This window comes from Agelaius phoeniceus, chromosome 7, assembly GCF_051311805.1.
Source record: "Agelaius phoeniceus isolate bAgePho1 chromosome 7, bAgePho1.hap1, whole genome shotgun sequence".
NCBI lineage: Eukaryota > Metazoa > Chordata > Aves > Passeriformes > Icteridae > Agelaius > Agelaius phoeniceus.
This window is the reverse complement of record NC_135271.1, coordinates 43,976,432-44,000,187: the sequence shown is the minus strand read 5'-3', so window position 1 is coordinate 44,000,187 and position 23,756 is coordinate 43,976,432. Positions and strand designations below refer to the sequence as shown.

The 23,756-nt window shown below is 40.6% G+C and overlaps 1 protein-coding gene across 8 annotated transcripts in view; it reads left to right on the top strand.

Annotated features, from left to right (window-relative positions):
• NCKAP5 (NCK associated protein 5) overlaps positions 1–23,756 on the top strand; it is a 381,602-nt gene that overhangs the window by 39,162 nt on the left and 318,684 nt on the right. For all 8 annotated transcript variants that reach the window (XR_013183102.1, XM_077181707.1, XM_077181708.1 and 5 more), the window contains one exon: positions 7,050–7,178. Coding sequence is in view for 7 of the 8 variants with exons in the window: in XM_077181707.1 (XP_077037822.1) it covers positions 7,110–7,178 (69 nt within the window). In the remaining variant the exon portion in view is untranslated. The remainder of the gene's footprint in view (positions 1–7,049; positions 7,179–23,756) is intronic.

The following is a 23,756-nucleotide window of genomic DNA, read 5'->3' as shown; positions in this document are numbered from 1 at the left end:
TGGGAGCTTTGGATCTAATGTTTCTTTCAGCCTGAATAGCCTCAGTCATGCTTGGATATCTGTCTTGGTTACAGGTCTTACAGTGTTCTGAAGGGTTTGATTTCAGTGCAGAAGCTAAGGATACAGAAACACCATTGTCATAATCTGTTTTTTATTGATGATAACACTATAATATCTCCTTTTTCTTCCCCTGCTGTCCTGACTACAGATTCATGCATTCTATCTACTTATCTTTCATCATTTTTGTCTTGATAATTTTATTGCATGATATGAATGCTTCATATGTCCCATAAAAGCAAACAGGGAAGGGTAATCCTTTGACCTTTCAACATTCTTTGGTGTAATTTACTGGCGATTCCTCTCCTCCCTGAGGCATGGCCCTGAAATCCTATGATAAAAATGGACAGCCAATCCAAATAGAAAACACTGAAAAGGTTAAAGCTTTGATTATGTTAGTCTATAAATGTTCATAGTCTTTTTTCTTTTCTGCCAGAAAGAAAATGAGAGCTGAAAATGGCAATGGATGAATCATGCTTATTACAGAATCCGGAAATGATATTGGTTCAACCCGTTCCTGTTAATGCTGAAAGAATATAATCTTGAGCCCTCTCATTTTATGTCACTGCAACCCACCTTATCCTCTTAAATGAATGCATGCATCCATTTAATTAACCTGGTGAGATACTGAGATATAAATCTTTTAAATGCTTCTCATGCAATTCATCTTGACAGCTGTCGTAGTAATAGCATCCTTAATGCCACATTCTTTATTTTCTCATGTATTGAAATTCCTGGTATTATTTTGAGCACAGTGATAGGTTTGCTGGATTTAAGCCCTTAATCTTAACTTGTTTAAATCCTCAGAGCAGTGCAATAGAAAGCTTTACTGGTTGTTTAGTTTGCTGAATAAATGAAAGATTACTTTTCACGAAGAAAGCGTAAATACGTTTTGCAAACTGTGGCTGAAACGTGGTGGAATTTGGAGCTGGCATGCTTTCTTTCAAATGTTTCTAGAACATGCTATTCAGTCTCTTCTTTGCTGCAAGTGATCACCAGTCAAAAATTGCATGAGACCATCCTATGTGCTCTACTGATTCCCTTCTGGGGGACGGAGTCAGGGCAGGAGAGATCGTTTGGCTCTGAAATGAGTCCACCCTTTGTAGACTGCCATGTGTCAATGTAATTGTACTTCATTAAAATCACAAAAAATCAAAGAATCTTGGAATAGTTAGGAGATCATCTAGTTCAACACCCTGCCGAGGAAGGATGAAAGATGATGTCTAGCTCTGGCCCTTCCCACACTTCTTTGGGGGGCTCCTTTATCATGGCCTGGTATATGATGGGCAGATAGTGGTAGGACAAGGGGAATGATTTCAAACTAAAAGAAGAGAGATTTGGGTTAGGTGTTAGAAATCCTTTACTCAGAGGGTGGTGGATAAGTTGTGGTTGTCCCATTCCTGACAGTGTTTGAGGCCAGGTTGGATGGGGCTTGAAGCAGCTTGGGTGGGATCCCTACACATGGTGTGGGGGTCAGAACAAGATGATCTTTAAGGTCCATTTCAACCCAAACCATTCTGTGATTCTATGACTGCTGGAAAGTTTTCAGTCAGAACTATAGGACTACTGGATTAGGGAGTGTTTTGGGTCACAAAATAACTTGCAGGGCACAGTTGACTCTGGGTGCTGCCTGTACAGTTCCTATAAACTTTTTAAGAACTTTAGAGACTGTAAGATATTTAGGGTGTATGAAAATTAATTATTTCACAGAAAAAAAACCCAACAAACAAACAAAAAAAAACCCAAACCAAACAAAAAACCCCACAAAGAACTGAAAAAGAATATTATTCTGCCCAGATATTTCAGAACTACTTGATGAATTTTTTAATACAAGATTCCAAAGCCAGTCAATATCTAGGTATATAGGCAGAATGGTACAGCAGGGCTTGTTTGCTGTCTTGTAATTCCCATAATATTTTACTCATCTAAGCATTTTAGCTTCCTGCATTGGAATTTTTCTAATTAAATTAACTCATTAATGCTGGCACATGGCACATTCTCCTTCCCTGTCTGCAAAAATGCAGCTTGTTAATCTAAATAGCAACCTAATCCACTGGGTGTGAGTGCATGACATGTACATTAGTGCTAATGAACTGCTGACCAGCCTCAGCAAATACCTGGCAGTATTTGGCATTAGGCAGGGCCTGCCCACAGTGCTGCTGTGAAATACACTGGGCACAACAAAAGGCATTTAGCTAAGTGTCAGGTTGCAGAAGTGCTGATGTTGCTTCAGTTTTCTATTTCCCAAGAACTGAATTTTGAAGCACCAACTCAAGGGAGAATTTAGGAATTATTTTTCTGCTTTGTCACTTAAAGTTGTGACCAAGCTAAATACCACGGTGGGGACAGATAAGGGTGTGGAAATGAAACCATGTTCACAGTTGCCTTTTAATGACTAGGCAGAATGGTTTGAATACTCTGCTATTAGAGGAAGAAAAAAACTGACCCGACCCCCCCCGCAAAAAAAAAACCAAACAAAAAAACCCAAACAAAAAAAACCCAAGGGAAATAATCAAATTCACTAGCATAAACCTAATATATTTTTACTGGCCTATGCCTAGCAAGATAAATGTAGTGATTTTATAGAGCTGGACATTGATCTGTTAAACAAACATCAACTCTAATTCTGGAATCTTTTTTTTTCCTCCCAGTTCTGGGAGGCCCTGATAAACTATACTGACTATACCTTCCCTGCAAAGACCACAACAAACACCAGTGAATGCACATTGATGTTAACATCAGAGGTGGCAAAAGAAACCCAGCTGCAAAATGACAGACTCAATTCAATTAGGTTACTAGGAAACTGAATCACTCCACAGATTGGTAATGAGATATAAAATCTTTCACCTTTCGGTTACCTGTTCATTCAACATTTGCTTTGATGGCAATCTTTACTTTCTCATTGCTGCTTCCTGACCTATGCCAGTGATATTATCCTCTTTGCTGAGGGATAATACCAGTTCTGGTTGTTTTCTCTCAGTCTTAAAGTCTGGCTGTCAAGCAAGCAGGGCTAACAGAGTAGAAAAAGCATTTAAAGATGATCACTGTATAACTCTGGCCTCATTCTGTTACCCAACAGTTAGATTTCCACAAACCACAAATCCTCTCCTCTTGTTAACACCTGAGAAAGACAAGCTGGCTGCTGAGAGGGAATACCTTGCTGCCCCAGGGGTGTTTTGCCTTTTGGCAGCATTAAGTTGTGCAAAGCCAAGAGTGGGGAGGCTGCATTGTATCTACCCTGAATTTAAACAAAAGGGTGCTGGTTTGCAGAGATGTCATTTTTGTCATGTGTCATAACTGTTAAATTTATACATGTTTGTAAGAGAAAAATAAATACAGTCCTTTTCCAGTTACCAAACAGATATACTGCATGCTAGTTCCCAGCTGGCATATGTTGGCATAACTCTGTTGAAATGTGACTGCAGTTTCAAACTGCCCGAAAATATCTTGGATGCTTATCCGAGGAATATGATGTTGTACGTTTTCATCAGCTAAAGCAATATACATCAATCATCCTTTGTTACTACTAGAAATGAAGAGGGTATTATAATCCAAGAAATTTCTCTCATAGAATCTAGAGAGTGCTTTTCTGTGTTAATCACACTGTTTCTCCAGGGCATACTTTTCAAGCCATCTCCTGAAATAATGAACATTCTTGTACTGAGTACTAACAATACTGCACTTTAGGATATATATCAAGCTGATGCCTCTGGCTTGCTGGCTTCCTGAGCAGTGAGGGCAATATCCTATTGAAGCAAGATCACACTTGGGTCTTCCTCTGAGAGTTTTTTCTGTGTCCAAAACCTTGAGCCCTGAGCTCAGTGCAAACACTGGGCACACATCTGGGACCTGCATTCTCTTAGCCTGATCCTCATACACTTCTTGGGGATACAGCCTTCATCCCTGAGTGCTCTAAACCAAGTGCCTGCTCCCATATGTTGAACATAGATGAACTTCCCCTTAGGGAAGAGTCCTACAGCAGAAACACTTCCTGCAGCACAAAGAACTGGAAGATGAGCCCCCAAAGACTCAGGGATATACACATCTGAGTGCAGTATGGGTGAAGACACCATAAATCAGATGTGACTTTGAAATAGTTCACAGTTCCACCAAGTTAAATGCGACTATCAGGGTCTGAGTGCTGGTCACTGGGGTCTTTGCTGTGAACATATTGACAAGCAAATTGGTTAGGGAAGACAGGTAAATTTCTACCGTCTGTTCTCTTGCTAGTACAAAAAGAGTATTTCTGATGTTTGGGCAAACTGGTTCTCAGCACTTTGGCATTCCAAGACTGTTCCATCTGGACAGCTGTTCTCTTCTGCTGAGCCTCCCAGTGGACATGTTAGCTCAATTTAGAGTTTTTGTTAGTCTTTTGTTTGGTCTCAGAGGAAGAGAGATTTACTTGGGAGGGCCATTTTTTTCTTTGTGACAAGCAGTATGATGCACAAAAATGACCATTCCAAGATGGAAACTTGCTCTGTTTTTCCTAAGTGCATCACTCTGCTGATCATTTTTCTTTAAAGGCCTCCTGAGATGGGTACTTTGAGGCATCAACATATGTTGGTACAGGTGATGTATTGTATTATCTTGTCTGATAATTACCTGTGTTTCAAAACGTTGTGTGCGTAGCCTTAGGTGGTTAACTCTTCAGAGAGATAGATGTGTGACAGCCTGCTCAAGGTAATGGGCAGAGCTGGGAGCTCCCATGGTGTGTGTGGGGGAAGCAGTGGAGACAGCAGGTCTGGAGTTGCTGCACCAGTACATGAGCAGGTCCTTGTGCTGTGCTAGTTATGGCTACAGTAACTAGCACTTCAAGTGCCCAGGGCAACCTATTAACTATAGGAATAATTTTTATAATCCTTCCTGCTTTTACTTCTGAACTAGAATTTGGGGTGGCTCCACCAAGTACCTGCAGACAGAAACTTCAGGCACTTAACTCATATTAAGTACTTGACCTTCCATGGGGATTACTGGCTCCAGCTGTAGCTCTCACTAGCTCATTCCTGAGTGCTTCTGTGCTCAGCAAAGTCTCCCTTGGTGGAAGTCATGCTCTTCAGGCATGATGCATGCTCAGGAGAATGACATAATGATTACATAAGGTTGTTTGCTAATTTCTGGCCTAATCACACAAACTGTGTAATACATTGTTGCTGTTTTTGTTTAAATCTATTGCAGTGTTTCTTTTGCTCGCTAATAAGGAAACAATAGGAATTATGTGATATCACACCATTGAGATTCCTTATTAGCTGAATTAAATAGCATGTGTCATTTTAGGGTTGGAGCTATAAAAAAAGCAAGCAAGGGCTCGTAAGTAAACCTGAAGAAAACCCCAAAAGGCTGCAATGAGCATGGTGAAGTAGCAGATTTTCTTACTTTTGTAGGCACATGTTCTCATTGCATGTGTTCCTTAGATGAATATAGAGTAGTTAACTTTTATCTGTTTGGGAGAAAATGCCCTGAATTCCGGTCTTGCATGAGCATAAACCAGAAGTACAAAAGAAGTGTAGGAACCACCAGGTGCTGTTCAATAGAGGGCTGGATTCAGCACTGCATGGTTTGGTAGCTGGAGCACCCAGGGCTTCCCCACAGGAGGTGCTTTAAAACAGCAGTCCCAGTGTGATGCCCACGCTGTTCCCAACGATCCCAGTGTGCCTCTGGGAGCGCTCTGGATTCCAGCTGGCTTCAGCAGCTGGGCCTGGGGCATCCTGCTCTCCTTGCAGGCAGCCTCTGCTTGGCCCACGTTCAGGCTCCCGTGTGCCCTCATGGCAGAGCATTTGGGGTCAGCTTGAGGGACGAGCTGTGAAGGTTTTATCCGCTTGATATCCCCACCGCGACAGATGGGATCGTTCACAGGTGCGTGAGAAGCCGAGTCTATCCACAGGCATGCAAATGTGTCTGGAGGGCATGTGTGAGGCTGCTTTTGGGAATGCCAGCTGTGCTACCCTGCAGCAGAGGTATCTGCATCACCTGGCTGTGTGTGACCCAAGGTGATGCTCACAACAAGCACAAAGGATCAGAAACACACACATCTTCCCTTCCAAGTCTCGTTTTTCAGTCAATGGGACTGTGATACAGTAAATAGAATGGCTATGAGATGCAAGAGAAAACTTCTGTGCATGGTTCTCTATAAGTACATCTGCCTGCCTTAATTTAGGCTAGATTCTGATTTATCATTTTACTACTTCTGTACATCCCAAATAAATTCATTATATTTGCCCATATTCCTGTATCACAAACAGTACATGTCTTGAAATACAAGCTGAAACTTTCACATAGCAACAAGAACATCTAGGAAGAGAACTGGTAGTTATTACTTGTAAGCTGTGGCTTGGCTTTAGTAGAAACCACTGGCCAGGAATTACCAAACCCTACAAAACTGGAAAGATTAATTCCCTCTGTGGTAGCTTTATGGGCTGAGTTCCCTGGCTGTTCTGTACAGGCAGTGGGACTGTCTGATTACTACAGCGGAGTCTTTGACCTTAAAACGTAAGGCAAGTGCTGAGGGCATTTCTCTCTCGTTAAGGATAATGGGAGTTGAAAGCTTTTAGAACTCTTCAGGATTAGGTCCAAAATTTGTACATCCCAGTAGCAGCACAGATGTGCCAAGAAGCAGGGCTTACTGAGGAGTGCAATTAATGTGAAACAAACTGTTTCCCTCCCCCTGCCCAGCCTCAGGTAATTCATTGGCTCTGCGAATTCAGCTCCCTGCCCAGTTCAAAAGACTATGGAAACATGGGTGTAATGCTAAAGGCAGTTGTAGCAGACTTTTTTTTCCCCTTCTGCCTTTGAGAAGTGACCCAAACATATTGGTAATATTTCTGTTTGGAGAGTTTAGATTTTTTGCCACAGAACATTTATTCCTGGAACACAGCCTACTAGAAACACAAAGTTATTAGCTGTTGGGTTATTACAAAGTTAATGATGAAAGACAGTAACAGTTTAGTAGGGTATTGGAATAAGCATTTAAATATTTTAATTTTTTTTTCTTCCAGTGATGCTGAAAGCAGCCTGACATTTCTAGTCGATCAAAAGGAAAACAAATAACTGCAGCTATGGAGAAAAAAAGACAGCTACAGAAAAGGGAATTTGGGAAAAGACTTTCTCTGGACAGCAGTCTTGTGGTAAGAATGAATATTTGCTGCATTTACTGAATATATCTTGTCATAAAAATATAATATTAAGAGACAATACTCACAATTACATGTATTTTAAAGGTGTTTATCTTTTCATCACAATATCACAACATTTTGTGATTATTCAGATTCTCCAACAAAACGTATTGGAGCAATTTGACAACATCCTAGGTAGAAACTTGTCATCATTTAGAAACATGTCCCTGAATTGGCACAAGGAAGGAATCCAGACAATTATAATGGATTTTTTATTAAAATACTACTCAGATTCTGTGGGATCATCCTGTGTTGCTTCATACTTAGTATATGAGGGCTGTAAGTGCTGAGGTCCTCTGTCAGAAATGTTTATCAGGATATCAGCACAAATGTGTTCACCATAGCAAATCTATAAACTACTCTAAAATCCACTGAAAGAGAAGCATAAATGCCACAGGCTGTCAAACATTTGCTTTTGCTTTACCTAGGATTTAAATTCATTGGAGATTGTATTCTAGATTTATTTTTTAGTTAATATTTTCAAAGGATGACTGAGACAAACAAGGAGTTTTTAGAGCTGTATGCTGAAAATGCTCATAGATGCCAGAAAATGCTCATAGATGTGGAAGAGTTGTGTATGAAGATAAAAGTGCCCATATCAGGTATTTAGCATGACAATCTGCAAATACTGAAACAGGCAAAGCTGAGAGATCTAAGGAAACCTGTGCCTTCTCTTTGACACTCATAGAGGTGGTGACTGTGGGACCCCAAAGCCCAATGCCTGCAATGCCACACCTGTGCTAACCCCATTACCTGAATTTTACACTGTATTACAACTAAGTTGTTTCCTTCATCTTATGCTAAAATTGTGGTTTGAGATTTTTATCCCCACAAAATATAAAGCCCACTGACATGCCAATAGCAGTGAGCATGGACTCAGCAGGTTTCAGTCTATCCACTGATGCTCTTCAATCACCTGCTCTGTTCTTTATTGGGGTCAGCAGAGCAGTCCCACCTTCCCAGGTTTCCACCCCTTTAAGGGCTCTGCTCCTCTCCCTCAGGCCTCAGCTACAAGGCACATCTCAGGTAATGTCAGGTGGCTGCTGAAGAAATGTGCAGAGAATGTTTAAAAAGGGCTCTGCCCTTTTCTTGGCACCATTTCTTATGCTGATGAATTACATCCCTTTTTTCAGAAAAATATAATTAATTGGAGAGAAATAAAAGTAGTGAAGAATAGTGAATTCTCTGAGCTGCTCAGGACCCTAAGGAAGAGCTGTTTAAGCTTCCCCTGTTCAGGCCATGCAGCTTAGGGCTCTGATACTGAGACGTGACTGTTTTCAGGTTGTTCAGCCTGCAACAAAAGCTCGGCTTGCATGCACTCAGCAGGTCAGGTCGTGCTCCCAGCACTTTAAAACTCTTTCTAGCTTGTGGGCAGAGAAAGGAGGTTTGGTATGAACTCACAACTTTATATAGTACACCTGGAGACAGACAAAATCTGAAAGGTTTTGTAGGCTCAGAAGTCTGTTTAGTCCCAGGGCCTAAACCTCTGTTATTGGTTCTAGGCATACACAGCCCCAAGACAGACTCCAGCCTAAATCCTGCAGCTAAAATGTACTGCTGTGATCCAAACAATCGACCACAGACTGTCAATATTTATCTGGAGAAAAGAATGTTCAAAGAAAATGGGTACTGAAAGCTAAGGGAAATGCTAGCAGTTGTGAATTTTGCACAAAGACATTGCTTAGTGTACTATTCTCCCCTAAATGTTCTCACTGATGTAATGGACTAGATTTAGCTTTACTAAATGTATTAAGATAGAAACTTTCATTTCTCTGAGGTGACTGTAATGTGCTGTGTGGATGGCAACAAGGAACCAGATATTTCTGGCTTCCAGTCCCACCTAGTGGAAATTTGGATTTGATTTATAGCCAAGGTAGGGGACTATGTCTAGTTCTTACCCTTCGCTGTGAGTACGAGGAGAGTAGAGAGAGACATTTGTCAATGACATAGGAAATACTGTGTGTGTGGCACCATCCAAAGTGCTTTGTGTTATAATCAATGCTATGTGCATGGTGAAGCACCCATAAGGACTTCATTGGAGGAGAAACAGAAACTGTGGCTGTGTGGGATGGTGATACTCTCTCCCTGCCCTTCAGGAACGGGTAAGTAGGGTGGGAGGTTGCACACAGCTGAAATCAGTCTTCAAGCACTGGCTTGAGGTCAGTGAATTAGTGCCAACGTGTGGCAGCTGAAGTTCTGTGGCTGATTTACCCGTATTGGTGTGAAAGTGTTGAAGGAAATGTATTGAGGGAAAGAAATATTGCAATACTTCAAAATTTTGTACGTCTAAACCCATCATGCTGTCATCACCATTGTAAAGCAGTATCTTTGGCTACAGGTGGCATTTACAGGTTGTGTCACCTGTTGAGTTTCAGGGCACACATCCATTTGCTGTACTGGGGTGTTACAGGTCTGTGTCTGTGAAGCTTTTCATTGAGTAGAACATGTGTAACTATATCCATACCTTTAATTAGAAACTTTTGAGTTCTACTTTTGAGTCGCCTACTCCCAGCTATTATTTCATAACAAATTGGAAGAGACATTCTGAGACTCAAGTGCCTTCAGAAGCCTGTAGTAAATCACATGGCTGCCTTGTGACTCCATGAAATTGAATCAGGAAAGGCAAAGCCCCTTGTTGTCCCCAAATTCTTGTTCTAGCATACCTCCTCTCAATTGTTGCCTCCATGTATGTTGCCTCCTCTGTCTTTTTTACCCTGGTATCATCACATTCTGTTTGAGCATTGTGCTTTAGTCCAGTCCTCTGCTCATCCAAGTTCTTGGGTCTCTCTTGTCCTCTCTCTCTTCCCAGATGTTATGTGTTTAACCTCTCAGGCATTCAGGGTTGGACACTCTGCTTGGGAAATCTGGCCTTGATTCTCTCAAATCCAGCTTCTCCTTGTTTGGTGGAGAGTTTAAGCATTATCATATCTCAGAAAGAATTCTAACTTCTGGGTGTTTAAAGAAAATATGTTTTTACTTTTGCGCTCTGGACCATGAGATACAAATAGGCGTTTCTGATAACATTCCTTACCCTGCCTGGCTCTGCTGCTTTTCCCATCTGCATCAGATTGTAATCTTCTGGAATGTTTTTCTCCATGATTTAATCTACAAGTATTGCATAGTGATGTTAAAAAAACCAAAAAAGGTCCTCTTGCTTCCTCCACTCTTAGACTCTGAATATAGAATCTGTGAAGGTATTTGATGGAAGAGTGAGAAGAAGAAAGAGGTATTTTGAAGAAAAGACATTCTCTCTCCTTAGGAGATGGATCTGGGCCTTCAAAATATGACCATAAATTCCGTCAGTGTTTTGTATTCAGGCCTTCCCATCAAACAATGAGTTTCAGGCTTCAGATAAGAAAGATCCATGTTAGGGACATCCTTCAAACAGGGAACAATTCCATAGCTATTAAACCACTCTTCCTTACACCACAGGCACAGTAACTACTTTTGGATCACTCAGATAAGCAGGGGTTCAGTTTTATTTCCTGTACTACTCTACCACTCACAGGTGGTGTCTTGGGGAAATAAGCTTTACAATGAGAGCAAATAAACATTTTAAAATTAAAAAAACATAAGTGCACAAATATGTTCATAAAAAGTCTTTCATAGGGCATAGTTTTTTAGTGAGTGATAATTAATATTTTCCTGGAAGTTAGTGGTTTGAAACCATGGAGTTTAACAAGCTCCAGAACCCTACCACTGTAAAGAAAAGCCAGAGGAATTGCTACTACTGCTGCCCAGGTCAAAGGGATATCTTGCTGTTAGCTTCAATTAAATTAGATCTCTATCAGTTTTTAGTCATAATATCACAGGTGATATTCCAGAAATCTCCAGTATAGCCAATGGCTGTTACTGCTCTGTAGGTTTCCAACACTGGCACCATGCTGAAGATTTGTTATACACTCACTTATTTACATTTGCAGGCAAATCAGGTAAGCCTGCAGTGACATTGATGTTTTATGGCTTTGTATTCAGGTGAAACAGTTAGAAAATATTAACTTCATAACAATTCTCACAGGTAATCCTATGAGATCAGTTATAGAAAATAATATCTTTGTAATTTCTGCCTGGCATTTAAAACCCAAAGCATACCATCCAAGGAGGATATACCTTTTACAGTTTCAATATAGTTTTATACTACCTTATTGTCTCATCTGTTGTACAAGTACTGCTACTGTATTTTGAGTTTATAAAGTTTTCTTCTGCAAATTGATTCCAATCAAAACACCACAACTCTAAAAATTGAATTGGCTTGAGAAAGGAGAACTAAAGATTGAATCTTTTTTGTTTTAAATAACAGATCTGCATTTGTCATGTTTTTATGACATTTGTAAGGATATTTTATTGTATATGTGGTTATAAGATGATAAGATAAACAACAGTTGAAGAATAAGGTGGAACTCTGTGTCCTTCTGGTTTGCTGTGCGAGAAATCAAGACTAAAGTCTTTGCTGTTATTGCCACAGCACTTCTGTTTAGCATGAAAACAAACTGCAAAATTCAGAATATTGAAGGAGTGCATGTGTTTGGAATATGTTGCTTGGCTGTCATGTAACACCCATGTCAGATTGTTTTCTGTTAAAAGAGAAACAGTTCTCTCTGAAGAACATTTTGCTTTGTGTGCCTTAAATCCTTAAATCCTTTAAGTTTGGTTAAATAGAGCAGCTTTACAAAGAATAAGAGTGTGAATATTTCATGGGTTTGATTTTTTCACAAATAATATTTTTCCAGTTGAATCTTGCATTTAAGCATAACTAGTTGAAAATAACTGGTGAAAGAAACTAGATAAAAACAGGAAGGAAAGGGATTTTTCTGTGTCTTTTATTCATTTCAGGTTGGAATATACAAAAAAAAAAACTAATACAAAAATGTAATGTACTTTGATAGAATTTAGGCACCTATTTTTTTTAATATGGGTAAAATGAAGACATATGAGAAGATTTCTTTGTTGATATTTGCAATTTATTATTTGGTATGTGAGGGAGGTAGCTCAGACAGGCAATGGTATTAAAAGGCCTCATGAAAGGATTGATTGTATTTCAGGTTTTCCCTACAAAAGTTCTTAAACAAAAAGAAAAATGGAAAAATCCCAAACCATAAATAGACCCAAAGCCAAGCTTTTAAGTAATTTGTGTGGGATGAGGGGAGTGTTAGAACATATCACTGCCACCAGGGCCACGTTGGCTACTCTATTCACTGGGGTGTTCTTTGAAAATAATAAAAGCCCTATCCTTTGCCTGATCCAAACTGTCCAGTTGCCTCCCAGGCCCTTTTGATCAGGAAAAAGTCAATGTTTCAAGCTGTGCTCTTTATTTATGTGGATAATTCCCAGCCTGACTACACACATGGTTCACCCTTACAGCTGTGGTGGCATTTAGCTGGGGAGATTTGAGAACAGAATATCTTTTTGAAGCAGCCAGCATTTATCAAAGCAGAAGTTTTTGTTTTATTTAAAATGAGGCTTTTGCTTCTGAAAGCAAGTTGTGGTAAAGTGCCTCAGTGGTGGCTGGTGAACTGTGCCCTGCTGCTTTCATTCTGGTCACACGCTCCTGTGGGGCTCTGTAGGATGGGCTTTAATGGCACCACTTTGTTGTAATAAGGGCAGAGTGTAATGTAATGAATTGCTCTGGGGCGTGGGAGGAATACCTTCAGCTGCCTGCAGCTGGATTGGTGGCATGGGCAAAACCACTGAGTTGAATTAGAGGCTGCTGAGAAGTGTGTATGTGTTATCCAGGGCTGGAGCCAGGAATTCAGGGGTTAAGTCTGACATCTGTCACCTCTAATCAATTCCTAACTCGGTTTAATAAATTTCTAATTCAGTTTTCTCATTAACAAAACTCTGATTCAGTTTTCTTGTCAATAAATTGGGTGTTATAGTAATTTCTTACCTCATAAGTATTCCAGGAATAGTCTGTTATTAGCGTGAGTCTGTGGCTTGCTTTGATATCTCCAGATGAAAGGTGTCACAGAGAACATGACGTTGGAGCAGAGCTGGGAAAACTGCTGCAGCAGCAAGGCAGGAGGGGAACCCTTCATGTCTGGGAATTAAATTCTGGGAATAGCTCTGAGTATTTTTTTTGCTAGTTGACTGTGACATTCACAGTGTGTCTGACATCACTGTGTGCCATAACATAATCCAGCATTTCAAAGTGAAAGGTGGCATTAAAAATATTGCCTTGTCAGATGTCGGCTGGCGCTCTAACTTTTGTAGCCTGAATATTTTTTCCCACCTAAAAGCTGCTGCCAAATTCCTTTGGAGTCTGCAAATACTTTCAGTCCTCTCAAAACTCGGATTTTGATTTGTGTGCTAATTTATAATGCAGAATTTTGTTCAGCTGGGTACACCATCATAGAAAAGCCCATGCCAAGGGTTGAATCTGGCACTGCAAAATTATGGTTCAGCATAGGAAAATGCACACAGAATGTGAGCCTCAGACAAATAGTTTTTGGTGTTTTTCAGAGGCAAGGTAAAGCATGCCTAACATCCAGTGCATCCAGGGGGAGAGTAAGTCAAGGAGAACAGTTTAATAAAGGTGAGCAGTGGAATTTTGAGCTAGAAGACAATGCAGGGAAGAACAGCAGTGAAGCACAGGTTGTGTTGCTGCCTGTAGAGGTGAAGGTTTGTACATTCATGAGGAAAACTGTAAGATTTGGAATTGACATAAGGGCTCAGTAAACAGAATTCTAAGGAAAATCTATTCATAGCATCATAGAATGGTTTGAATTGGAAGGGGTCATAAAGATCATCTTGTCCTTCCTGATGGCAAGGATAGTATCACACAATTCTGCAAATCTGCAAATAGATGTCAGTTAGGACATCTATTCCACAGACTGGGCAGATGAAGTGCTATCAACCATCTGCATAATAGACAGTCCTGGAATCTGACAGGAACTTTGTAGAAAAAGAAAATCCCAGTGGGGTCCGAGTGTGTAAAAGCTGTCTAAACAGAAGGACAGATTCTGTTGTGCACACCCAGAGCCTTTAGCACCTGGACTTTGAGAAAACTGAGCTATCTATAAATATAGTGCCAAGAGCACAGGCTGCTCTGCATTTGCATTTTTAATAAAGTGAAAATTGAGACAAGAGCTCTGGTGTGTTAGGCAGAAGAAAAGAGCCAACCAAATGGGTCAGTTTACAGCAGAAACTGCTGAGAGGTGAGGAGAAAAGAGAAACCACTGATATGGGACAGCAGTGTTTAGGCTTGGTGTTAGCACACCAGTAATACAAATAATGTGGGGAACTGTGGTCTGCATGGATTTAAGGACATCACTTACCAGCACAGCAGCACATCTCAGGTGCTAGGAGTAGAATCTACATCAGCTTGGATAAAGATCACAGTCACTAGTTACACTAAGAGAGATGGTGGCACTTCCATGTAGCAGTGGTGGAGATGGCTGGATTGGATTGCATTTGCAGAAGAGGGATTTGAAAATGAAGAAGTGTGTAGAGCACTGAACTTCTTGACAGCAGTTGGTTACTGTAAGTCTCATTTTTAAACTCTGGAGCAGCCTGGCAAACCTTACATCAAAATTAAGAAACGCAGGGGCTGTGAATTCCAAAGGACTCAATGAACCCAGGGAATGATTTTAGAAGTAAGTGCCAGGTCTAACATGAAGAAATGGTTCTGTTAGGTATTAGTGCCACAGAAAGAACTGAAACTTGTTCTTGTGTTGATATGGACAGTGGCCTATTGCTTTGATTAAATCTTACACCAATAGAAACCAGTGATCCTTTTCAGGAACTGGAGAGGTGGATAAACAGTGAGCAGTGGAGAGATGTTTGAAGAGAGACTAGAAACAAAAAACTCACAGCCCTGAAAACAAACAGTGCATGGAGCATGTTGTTCCTGAGCAAAACTTCAAATAATATTCCTACTGGAATATACCTCAATGGTTTATTGATCAAAAGCACTGACTCCAACACAGGCAGAAGTGCTCTCTGAGAGCGGAATTGTTTACCATTTGTTGCTGCACATCAAAAGTTACATCAATAGGTGTATAGGGTGACATGGTGACAGCTGAAACAGTACCCACATCCCCAGAGATCATGCTTTGACAAACTGCTGGCTTTTGCTTTCTCATGTCTTTGGCACATAAACTTAAAGTGACAAACACCAGGCTTGAAGGTTAAAATAGAAGCTTTAAAGGAAATTTGTGCAGCTGATCTACCCTTGTTCATTGTCACAGAACTGGATGCAAAAGTGAAGGAAAAGTAAGAACAGAGAACAGGAAAGATGGTTTTACTTGGGCCTGCAAATTAGCTGGCAGATGGACTGGGAAAAAAACAGAGGGCAGTCATATTCTGTTGCCATCTAAAAAAGCTGGGAAATTGGCCTATGTTGCTGCAGAATCTCAGTAATTTCACTGTCAGACTTTTGACATTAAAGTATTAAATTCTCAACAACTCCTAATAAGCTTTTAAAGACACTGATTTAGCTGCAGAGGAGGAACTAAAAATGAAAATGAAGGAAAAGGCAAGAGATAAATGCATGAATTTTGAGAGTTATTCAAGAATGAAAATTCAGCACGATACAATAGACAATTTGGGTGTTACAAAAAGAAAGGGTGTTAAGTGTTCAAGTTGACAAACTCTGAACTTTGAAACTGAACTTTGTGAATTTTGTGATAATTTATAGTTGCAGATGTCAGGGCTTGGAAGAAAAAAGTTATAGTTTTATCTTGGTGCAGGGGAGACAACTGTGCTGAGACTTGGCTTTGCTCTTTGGGACACATTAAGGAGGAGTCTTGCTGTGGAACTGCTTGCTGGTGGATTGTTATTTGAATGGAACCCCATGTTTTGATTTGGAGGAGTTTGATGATTTGCAGTGTGCACACCAGGCTCTGCTCCCCAGGGTTTTTGGGAGGGGCTGGCAGGTGCCTGCCCTCTGGTCCAGAGCCAGCTCAGCAGCCTCCTCCTGCTGCTGCCTTTATCCCTGAAGCACAGGGCTGCAGGCAGGGGACAGCAGCTCCAGGGCTGTGAGCAGCTCCTGGCTGTGATCTCAGGCTGCTCTGTCCCTTTGCCCTGCCCCACCAGTTACAGAGTGGGGCTGTGACAGATGTCAGCCCGGCCCCTGAAGAGGGGAGCTCAGGGAGAGCTTTGGAGTCAGGGGGAGTGTGCACCACGCTGGGTGTGTGCCACACAGTGATGTGCCTCTTGTGACATGAAGGCTGTGTGTCATCAGCCTGGCCAGGGATAAGCAGCCACCAAGGGAAATGGGTGTTCTGAGGACTCTTATCTAGCTCTGGTAAGCTCCCAAAGCAGCAGTGGAATTGGACGCTTTGCCTGCCCAGATGTTAAGAGCAGAAGGCTGCCTGTAACAGGAGATCTGAAGAGATTGGGGTTAACTAAATAGGGATTTTATTGACAAACCTTTTCAAATGCTTCATGCCTTCAGCAATTAAGCAGAACACGTATCCTGAGAAGCACAAGTCTCCTCTGTGTCTCCCAGTTGCCTGATTCAAGTGGAATACAATCCTAGGGAGAAGAGAAAGGAAAAAATTATGCCCTGTGTTGTTTTATTGTGTTGACATAATTCCCTACCCTGCAAGACCAAGAATGAATAGAGAATCTACCTCCTGCTAGGTCAGTTATGGCATCCACTGAAAAGTCCTATTTTGAATATTGTTGCATCCATAGAGGAATCTAAATTTCTTTTCACAGGCTTGTGTGCATGCCAACATACAAAGGAAACAAAAGAAATCTTTGCAAGGAGATATGTAGGCATTTCCAGGTTGTTTTCTTTTACAAGTAGGTATGGCCAACTTTCACTCATGTTCTGAATTTTGCTAATTTTGTCCACTTACAGTGAGTATGAGAAAACCTCAAGTCAAAATTATTGCTCTGAGTTGTTTGCAAACCAGTGTTTCCAGCCTGTGCTAAAAATTTTGAGGCTTTTATATTTTACTTTCAGCTGGAAAATTCTGGCTTTGTTCATATTTTATTTATATATATACATACACACTTCTCTTTTGTTCTTATATATAAATGTATATATATATATACACACACACACACTTTTGTCCCCTTACTCATTTAATTGCATAGCTGTGATAGATGATGCACACTAAAACTGATGATGTACAATGTTTTGCTTCACAAGTTTACAATTTTGATCTTTAGATAAAGTGTGCCTTACTGAAAAATTCAGTTAAATCGCTGTGTGTTTTGCCTTTGTGGAATAAGTGTTTCCTCATTAAAAACCAAGCTGCCAAAGAACAGGCTAAATCTTCCACATGGAAAATGTTCTGCTTCATGCTGTCAAGAGAGCCATGCAAAACTCTGCAGTGTAAATATGTATTTTGCTTGGGACCCCTGGAGGCAGGGATATTTGAGGGTAGGTACCCCGATTCCAGGCATTTTTCTGCTCTGAGGAGTCTGTAGGTGCTTGTTGAGCTCTAATTGCTGGGAATGGCTCTGCTGGCAGCTCATTCCCTCCTCTGCTCCTGCACCTCTGAGCCTGCCTGTGTGCTTTGGCTTGCAGGGCCTTGTGTGACCCAGATAGGAAATGAGCTGGGATCATTGCAAGGCATTTAAAATAATTGGGTATCAACAGCTGGCTTTATGGGAAGCTGACAGTGTAAATCCAGAGAGTTTTTATGATTTCAATGGGTATTTTTCCCAACGTATAAAGCAGATCCAAGTAATTTTGGCTGGGAAACAGTTTCCCAACTTATTTCTATAATGATACCTTAGAGTTTTTCATTATAGTGAAAATCTCTAGTAGGTCTGTAGGGAAAAATTACCTCCACTGTTTCCAGACACCCAATATGTTTTCTCTGTGCTTGAATTTATGAGTTTTGGCAAAGATAACTCACAATATGATCAGGTTTCAGGGCAGTGGTTTCTTGCACTGAATCCCAAACAAAAGTGTAACTGTTCAGAAGGCTCCAATGTGTCTTTGGTGATGTAAAAATACAGGTCATTGCTCTCCAAAATCCTGCCAGTCTGTTTTTTGTCTTAGTGTATTATTTACTACACGGTGTATTGAAAGAGCTTTCTGAAGCACAATTTAATTCTCAACTTCTTTCAAAGTTTTTACAGCATAAATTGCAGTCCTTGTCAAAAAGAGCAAGATATGACTGTTGAAGACACTTATTTTGTTTCTATTGCTTTGTAAGTAGATTCAAATATACCTGTTCATTAGAGATCTTTCCTGGAAGACAAGTGCTTGAATTAAATGACTGAAAGGTGTAGTGCAGAATTCCTCTTGGACATTAGACTGGATCAGAACAGGGAAATTTCCCAGGAATTTTCCATCCTGGGAAATTTGTTTCAATACTTCGACATTTTGGTCTCAATTAAATTTACATTTTTTTTTAATTTATAAATGTTGAAAATATCTTCTCTTAAACTGAATTTACTTTCTCCCCATCTTTGTTGCATCTTTTATGGCCTTAAATGCACCAAGCTTGAGAGTGCAAACAAAAAGTTTCTGATTCATAGTAAGAATGGGGGTGTGGGTGTGTGCATTGGAGTAATGTGAGTTGTCCCCAGAAATGAAAACTGTTCTGTTATCCCAAAGGAAATCTGTTATTTTTTAAGAATTACATTGTCATTGCCCTTCAAAAATTCTGATTTTTCATGTGTAAACTGCAGTCTCCTCTGGAGTAGTCTATAGAAAGTTCCTGAACAGCTTTGCTAAAGCTGTAAGAGATGCTGTTTTTACCTTTAGCCAGCCTATCTGTTGCCTTACTCCACTAGGAAGAAACTTCAGTGCCACTGATTAGAGAGATATTTCAGACAGGAAAGTGCACACTCCACGTATGTTAGGTGATAGAATCTGACATAGCAAGTACTTGCATCTTATCTCATTCATGTCTCTGACATGCCTGGAACTCTGGAACTCAATGGACTTGTTCTGATGTACATTTATATGAGACAAAAATCAAGCTAATGTCCTCCATTTATTCTGTAGGTATTTCCATTCAAACACTTTTTTAGTTATCAGCTAGTGTGTCCTGCCTGTTTCTCATGCTCTTACTGAGGGTTGGACAGGAGATTTCTCTCATGTTGTGTCTTTGTAGATTGGATTATCTTGTGATACTGAATCATGCTGGTTGTCACTGGCAAAGCAGCAGGTTCCTCCTAGCCCTTTTCCCTGTGTGGTTCTGTTTGATGGGATTCTTATATACTTTCCAACCACTTTGTAATCTCAGTTTCATCTGTGACTTCAAGCTTTCCTTTGAGCACCACATCAACTACGTTGTCAAGGCTTTCTTTTTTTTTTTTTCATCTGTATAGGAATCCAGGAAAAGCTCAGGTCTTGCTGTCTCAGCAGGACACAGAGGGTTTGATTTATGTCTGGATAACAGCACAGGTTGAATTATTGCAGTGGCTGGTTCACAGCCTCCTAGATTGGCTGCTACATGGTGTTCTTATGTTTGTGCAAAATTCACTCTATGTCCTAAAGGAGATCCAGTTAAATGTGTCTGAAATCAGCACACCACACCTGTACAAGGCAGTGAATTATGGTGGAATGTGGCATTGTTTAAACCTAAAAGGTTGTAACTGTGCTTCCTTCCCCATATGCCCATATCCTGGACTATCCCAGTGTCTGTGTGAGGTATGAATGGATTTAATGAATGTAGCACCTCACTGCTGAGGTTGTCTCACAACCCTCCCTCATTGTCCTGGAGGCACTTGGGCACTGCTGGTGTCCAGTGTTGCTGCTTCCCTCTGCTGCAGAAACTCTGATTTCCTTCAGAGTCTGTCCTAAGTGACTGGGGAATTTCCTTTGACAGAAGTTATGATTTTCAAAGGATTTTTTTTCTTTTTGCACTCACCAGTTTTATGATCATAATATTTTGATTTATAATTGCTTAGTTCTGCTGGCTGTTCATTGACTAACGACAGATGTATTACTTTGGGCATTCCAGTTTGGGTACTTTATTTACAGGAATGTTGGAAATCTTGAAACACAGGTCCCATTAAGTTGGACACTGAAAACTTTCAAATATCTTGAGTCACCAGTTCCTTTGAAAATCTTAACCAGTGTGCCTTCACTTGTCCAGAAATCTCATTTACAAAGATGTGCTTGACAGGGGGTTTGCTAGCTGCAGAAATTCAGCCTTACCTATAAAACTGAAGTAAAGATTCATAATTATGCACAGATCAAAGTATTCTTCATCTGTCAAAACTTTGCTAATGCAGATATAATAATTAAAATTACTTTTCTATCTATAAAGAAAAGTTTATATAGCACCAAAATTACAACATCTATTCTTTGAGTAGAGAATTAATTTTCTGAAAAGAGCAATTATATTAGTTAATGCATTTAAACATTAAGATTAATTAAAAACAGAATCCTTTAGGTATTTTAGAGATGTGAGATGATTTTAAAAATAGTTTAGAGGAGGAATGGTATTAAAATTTTAAAAAGTTAGGTTTACAGTAAGTACATTTAAATTCTTTTCACACTGTTTTTTGTAGCTACAGGTTTCTTTTTCAGCAGAGATTCTTCTTTCTTCCAAATGGTAATTACATACTCCATATTCTTCCATTTGCACAAAGGAGAGAGCACCGGTGCTTTCTTGAAAACTGTTCAGAGTAACTGTTAAATCCTAGGATGGGAGGAGACTGGAAAGATGCTCAGTGTTTATCTGAGTCTCCGCTCCCTGCAGAGGGTGGCCAGGGCAGGTGGTCAATCCCAGCACCCCTGGAGCTCACAGTGCTCTAAGGGCAGAATTAGTGAGGGCATCATGTGTGTCCATCTCATGCACAACACCAGCCCTTTCTAAGGAGGCTGCTGTGGCTGACTTCGCCTATTCCTGACTAGAGGTGTTGCTGATATTTGGGTAAGGACAGTGTCACTCACTGCTCCATCCTGCTGGTCAGGAACAATTTTAGGCCATGGAAAGGGAAGTCTAACAGAGGCTGCAGCTTTCTTACCCACTGTGTCCTCAGTGGCACTCAAAGATGTGGGCTTCTCTCAAAAAAGTCTTTTACTCCTTTGAGGCTGATTTCAAGATAATACCCTGCACTGTAATATGTCTCAAAACATAGAGCTTTGGAGATAGGCGTTTCCAGTTTCAGCCCAGAGATGCATATTATCTAAAAGTAGAAGGAAAAAAAATTGCAATTTTGTTACAAATAAATAAGGGGAAACCTTGTAACTCTTGTTTGCCTTGTTTGGACTGTGTGAGTTTGGAATTTCAGGACTGGAGACTGATAGGTACTTTTATCATTGCCTGTAATGCTCATTAAAATACAAAGCACACTTCTTGGGCTTTGAACTTGCTCTTATTTGCATTCATGTACAAACATAGGCAAAATTTTATGAAAATGTCAATCCCCACAGGCAAGATAGGGAACATATAAAGATGTGTTTAGACATAAGCCTGCAGGCACACACAGATGTTTGAGGGATGGTGTGCTGCAGAGTTCCTTCAGTCTGCTGGCTCTGTGGAGGTTAAGAATGGAGATCCAAGAGGCAGCAAAGGTACAAGGGTTGGGGATGTCCAAGAAACCATGAAAATGCCTGAAAATGGTCAGGTAGAAAGGTGATGGGATCAACAGTCTCTACATTGCCCACAGGCAACAAACAGGAGGAGATGGGAGCCACTGTTCAGCACCAGTGTGGCCAGCAGGGATTATCCCCCTGTACTTGGCACTGGTGGGGCTGCACTTCAAATCCTGTGATCACTTTTGGGCCATGGGCTAAAAGAAAAGTCTTGGGGTGTGCCCTGAGGAAGGGCAATGGAGCAGGTGAAGGGTCTAAAGTACAGCTCCCCAAAATGTTTATAAAGCACTGGAACAGGCTGCCCAGGGAAGTGATGGAGTCACCTCTCTTCCCTGGAGGTATTTAAAGGACAAGCAGAAGTGGCATCTGGGGACATGGTGGACTTTGCAGTGCTGGGTGGACAACTGGACTTGGTAATCTTAGAAGTGCTTTCCACCCTAAGGGATTCTTTGACATAATATACATGTATAAAATCCCTTTTAGTGTGCCCAGGGGCATCAGAAGCAACTGTGAGATCACATGCAACCTGAACTAGTGATTGTTTATTTGGAGAGTGGGTTAAGTGTTATGGTAGGATGAGACATGCAGAAGGAGGGAAGGACCATAAAGTTTAATGCTAACTAGCACACATCTTCTCTTGCTAATGTACATATTACAGAAGAATTTTTCTGTCAGTCTCCTTTTCAAAATTAAGCTTTCAACTTGAAGCTTCAATGTAAAGGAGAAACAAAACCTGATTTCACCCCCATATGCTTCAGAGTAAATCAAGCATCACTTTAAGAAAGTCAGTGAACCAAGCTCTTATGTGACATAAGTTGGCACTGATGATAATCAAGCTATTTCAGTTTATACTAAGTAAGAATCAGATGTAATTAAGAGCTGAACAGTCAAGTAGGTGTGACTAAAATCAGGTCAATGGACTAGAAACCTGAAATATTTCCTTTTGCTGAAGCTCTGTAAGGACAGCTTTGAGGCATTTCCATGAAGGGCAAAGTGGTGAGGTTTCTACAGATTGATGCTGGTCTGAATGAAGGCAGGAGCTTGTGAAATTTCTGTATTTTGTGAGTGGAAATCTCATCAGCATACTCTTTTCTCTGGTTTTCATGGATCTCCATCAGAGGAAGAAGTGTCAATAGCTTAAGCACTTAAACCTTTTCAGTGTTTTGAACAGATTGCTTGGTTTGTATAGCAACTTGAGAAATCAAGTGCTCAGTGTGAGTATCCTTCCAATCATCCTAGGGATTCAGTCTGGATTCAAATATCTCATAATCTGTAAGTATTGTAAGTCCTCTCATGTATCAGTCAACTGAGAGCAAGAATATTTTCATGCCTCAGTTCATGGCTACACCATTCTCATAGCAACTTATGGTATCTTATCTAAACATCCCTTCCTCTGATGTATGAGGATGAGTATCACACAAGATATAAAATGTGTTGTGTTAAAATTCCATTTCCTTGAGGGAAAACTTATACAGAGTGAAAATTACTCATAACCCATTTCTTTAACAACTGTAATATTTAACTAAAACTGAGGAGATTCCCTATAGTTTATTGGAGGAAAGCATTTATTAAATTAATGGTGCTAGGTGAAATCTGCAAAGTTGCTCCCTGATTTTTTTGTCTGCATTGGAAGGACATGCACTTGTTGGATGGTGCTGTTTTTCTTGACCAAAAGCTTGGCCTGACAAAACCATGTTCATGTGCAGTTTGCCAGCAAGGCCTTCTTGGGCTCCTGCAGGGGTAAAGAGAGAGATCTGTGGTGCTCTCACTTCCCTCAGACATCTCCCCTGCAGCAGTTTCACTTGTCCTGAGAGCCTGAGAGTTCCCAGGGTGGAGCTGGGAGCTAAACAGATGTCATGCTTTCATAGAACATCACGTGTTTGCATTGATGGGGGAAGCCTATTCCAAGGCTCAGAGGAATAAAACTCTTTTTGCTTTCTAAAGTTCACTTCAACAAGGCTGAAAAGTAAAGGAATAGTTAACTTCAGACAAGCTGTTTGCAGAACTCCAGGCACTGGTGTTGCTTGGTTGCTCAGTTGGTGTTAAATTTTCCCAGATTGGACACAGGATGT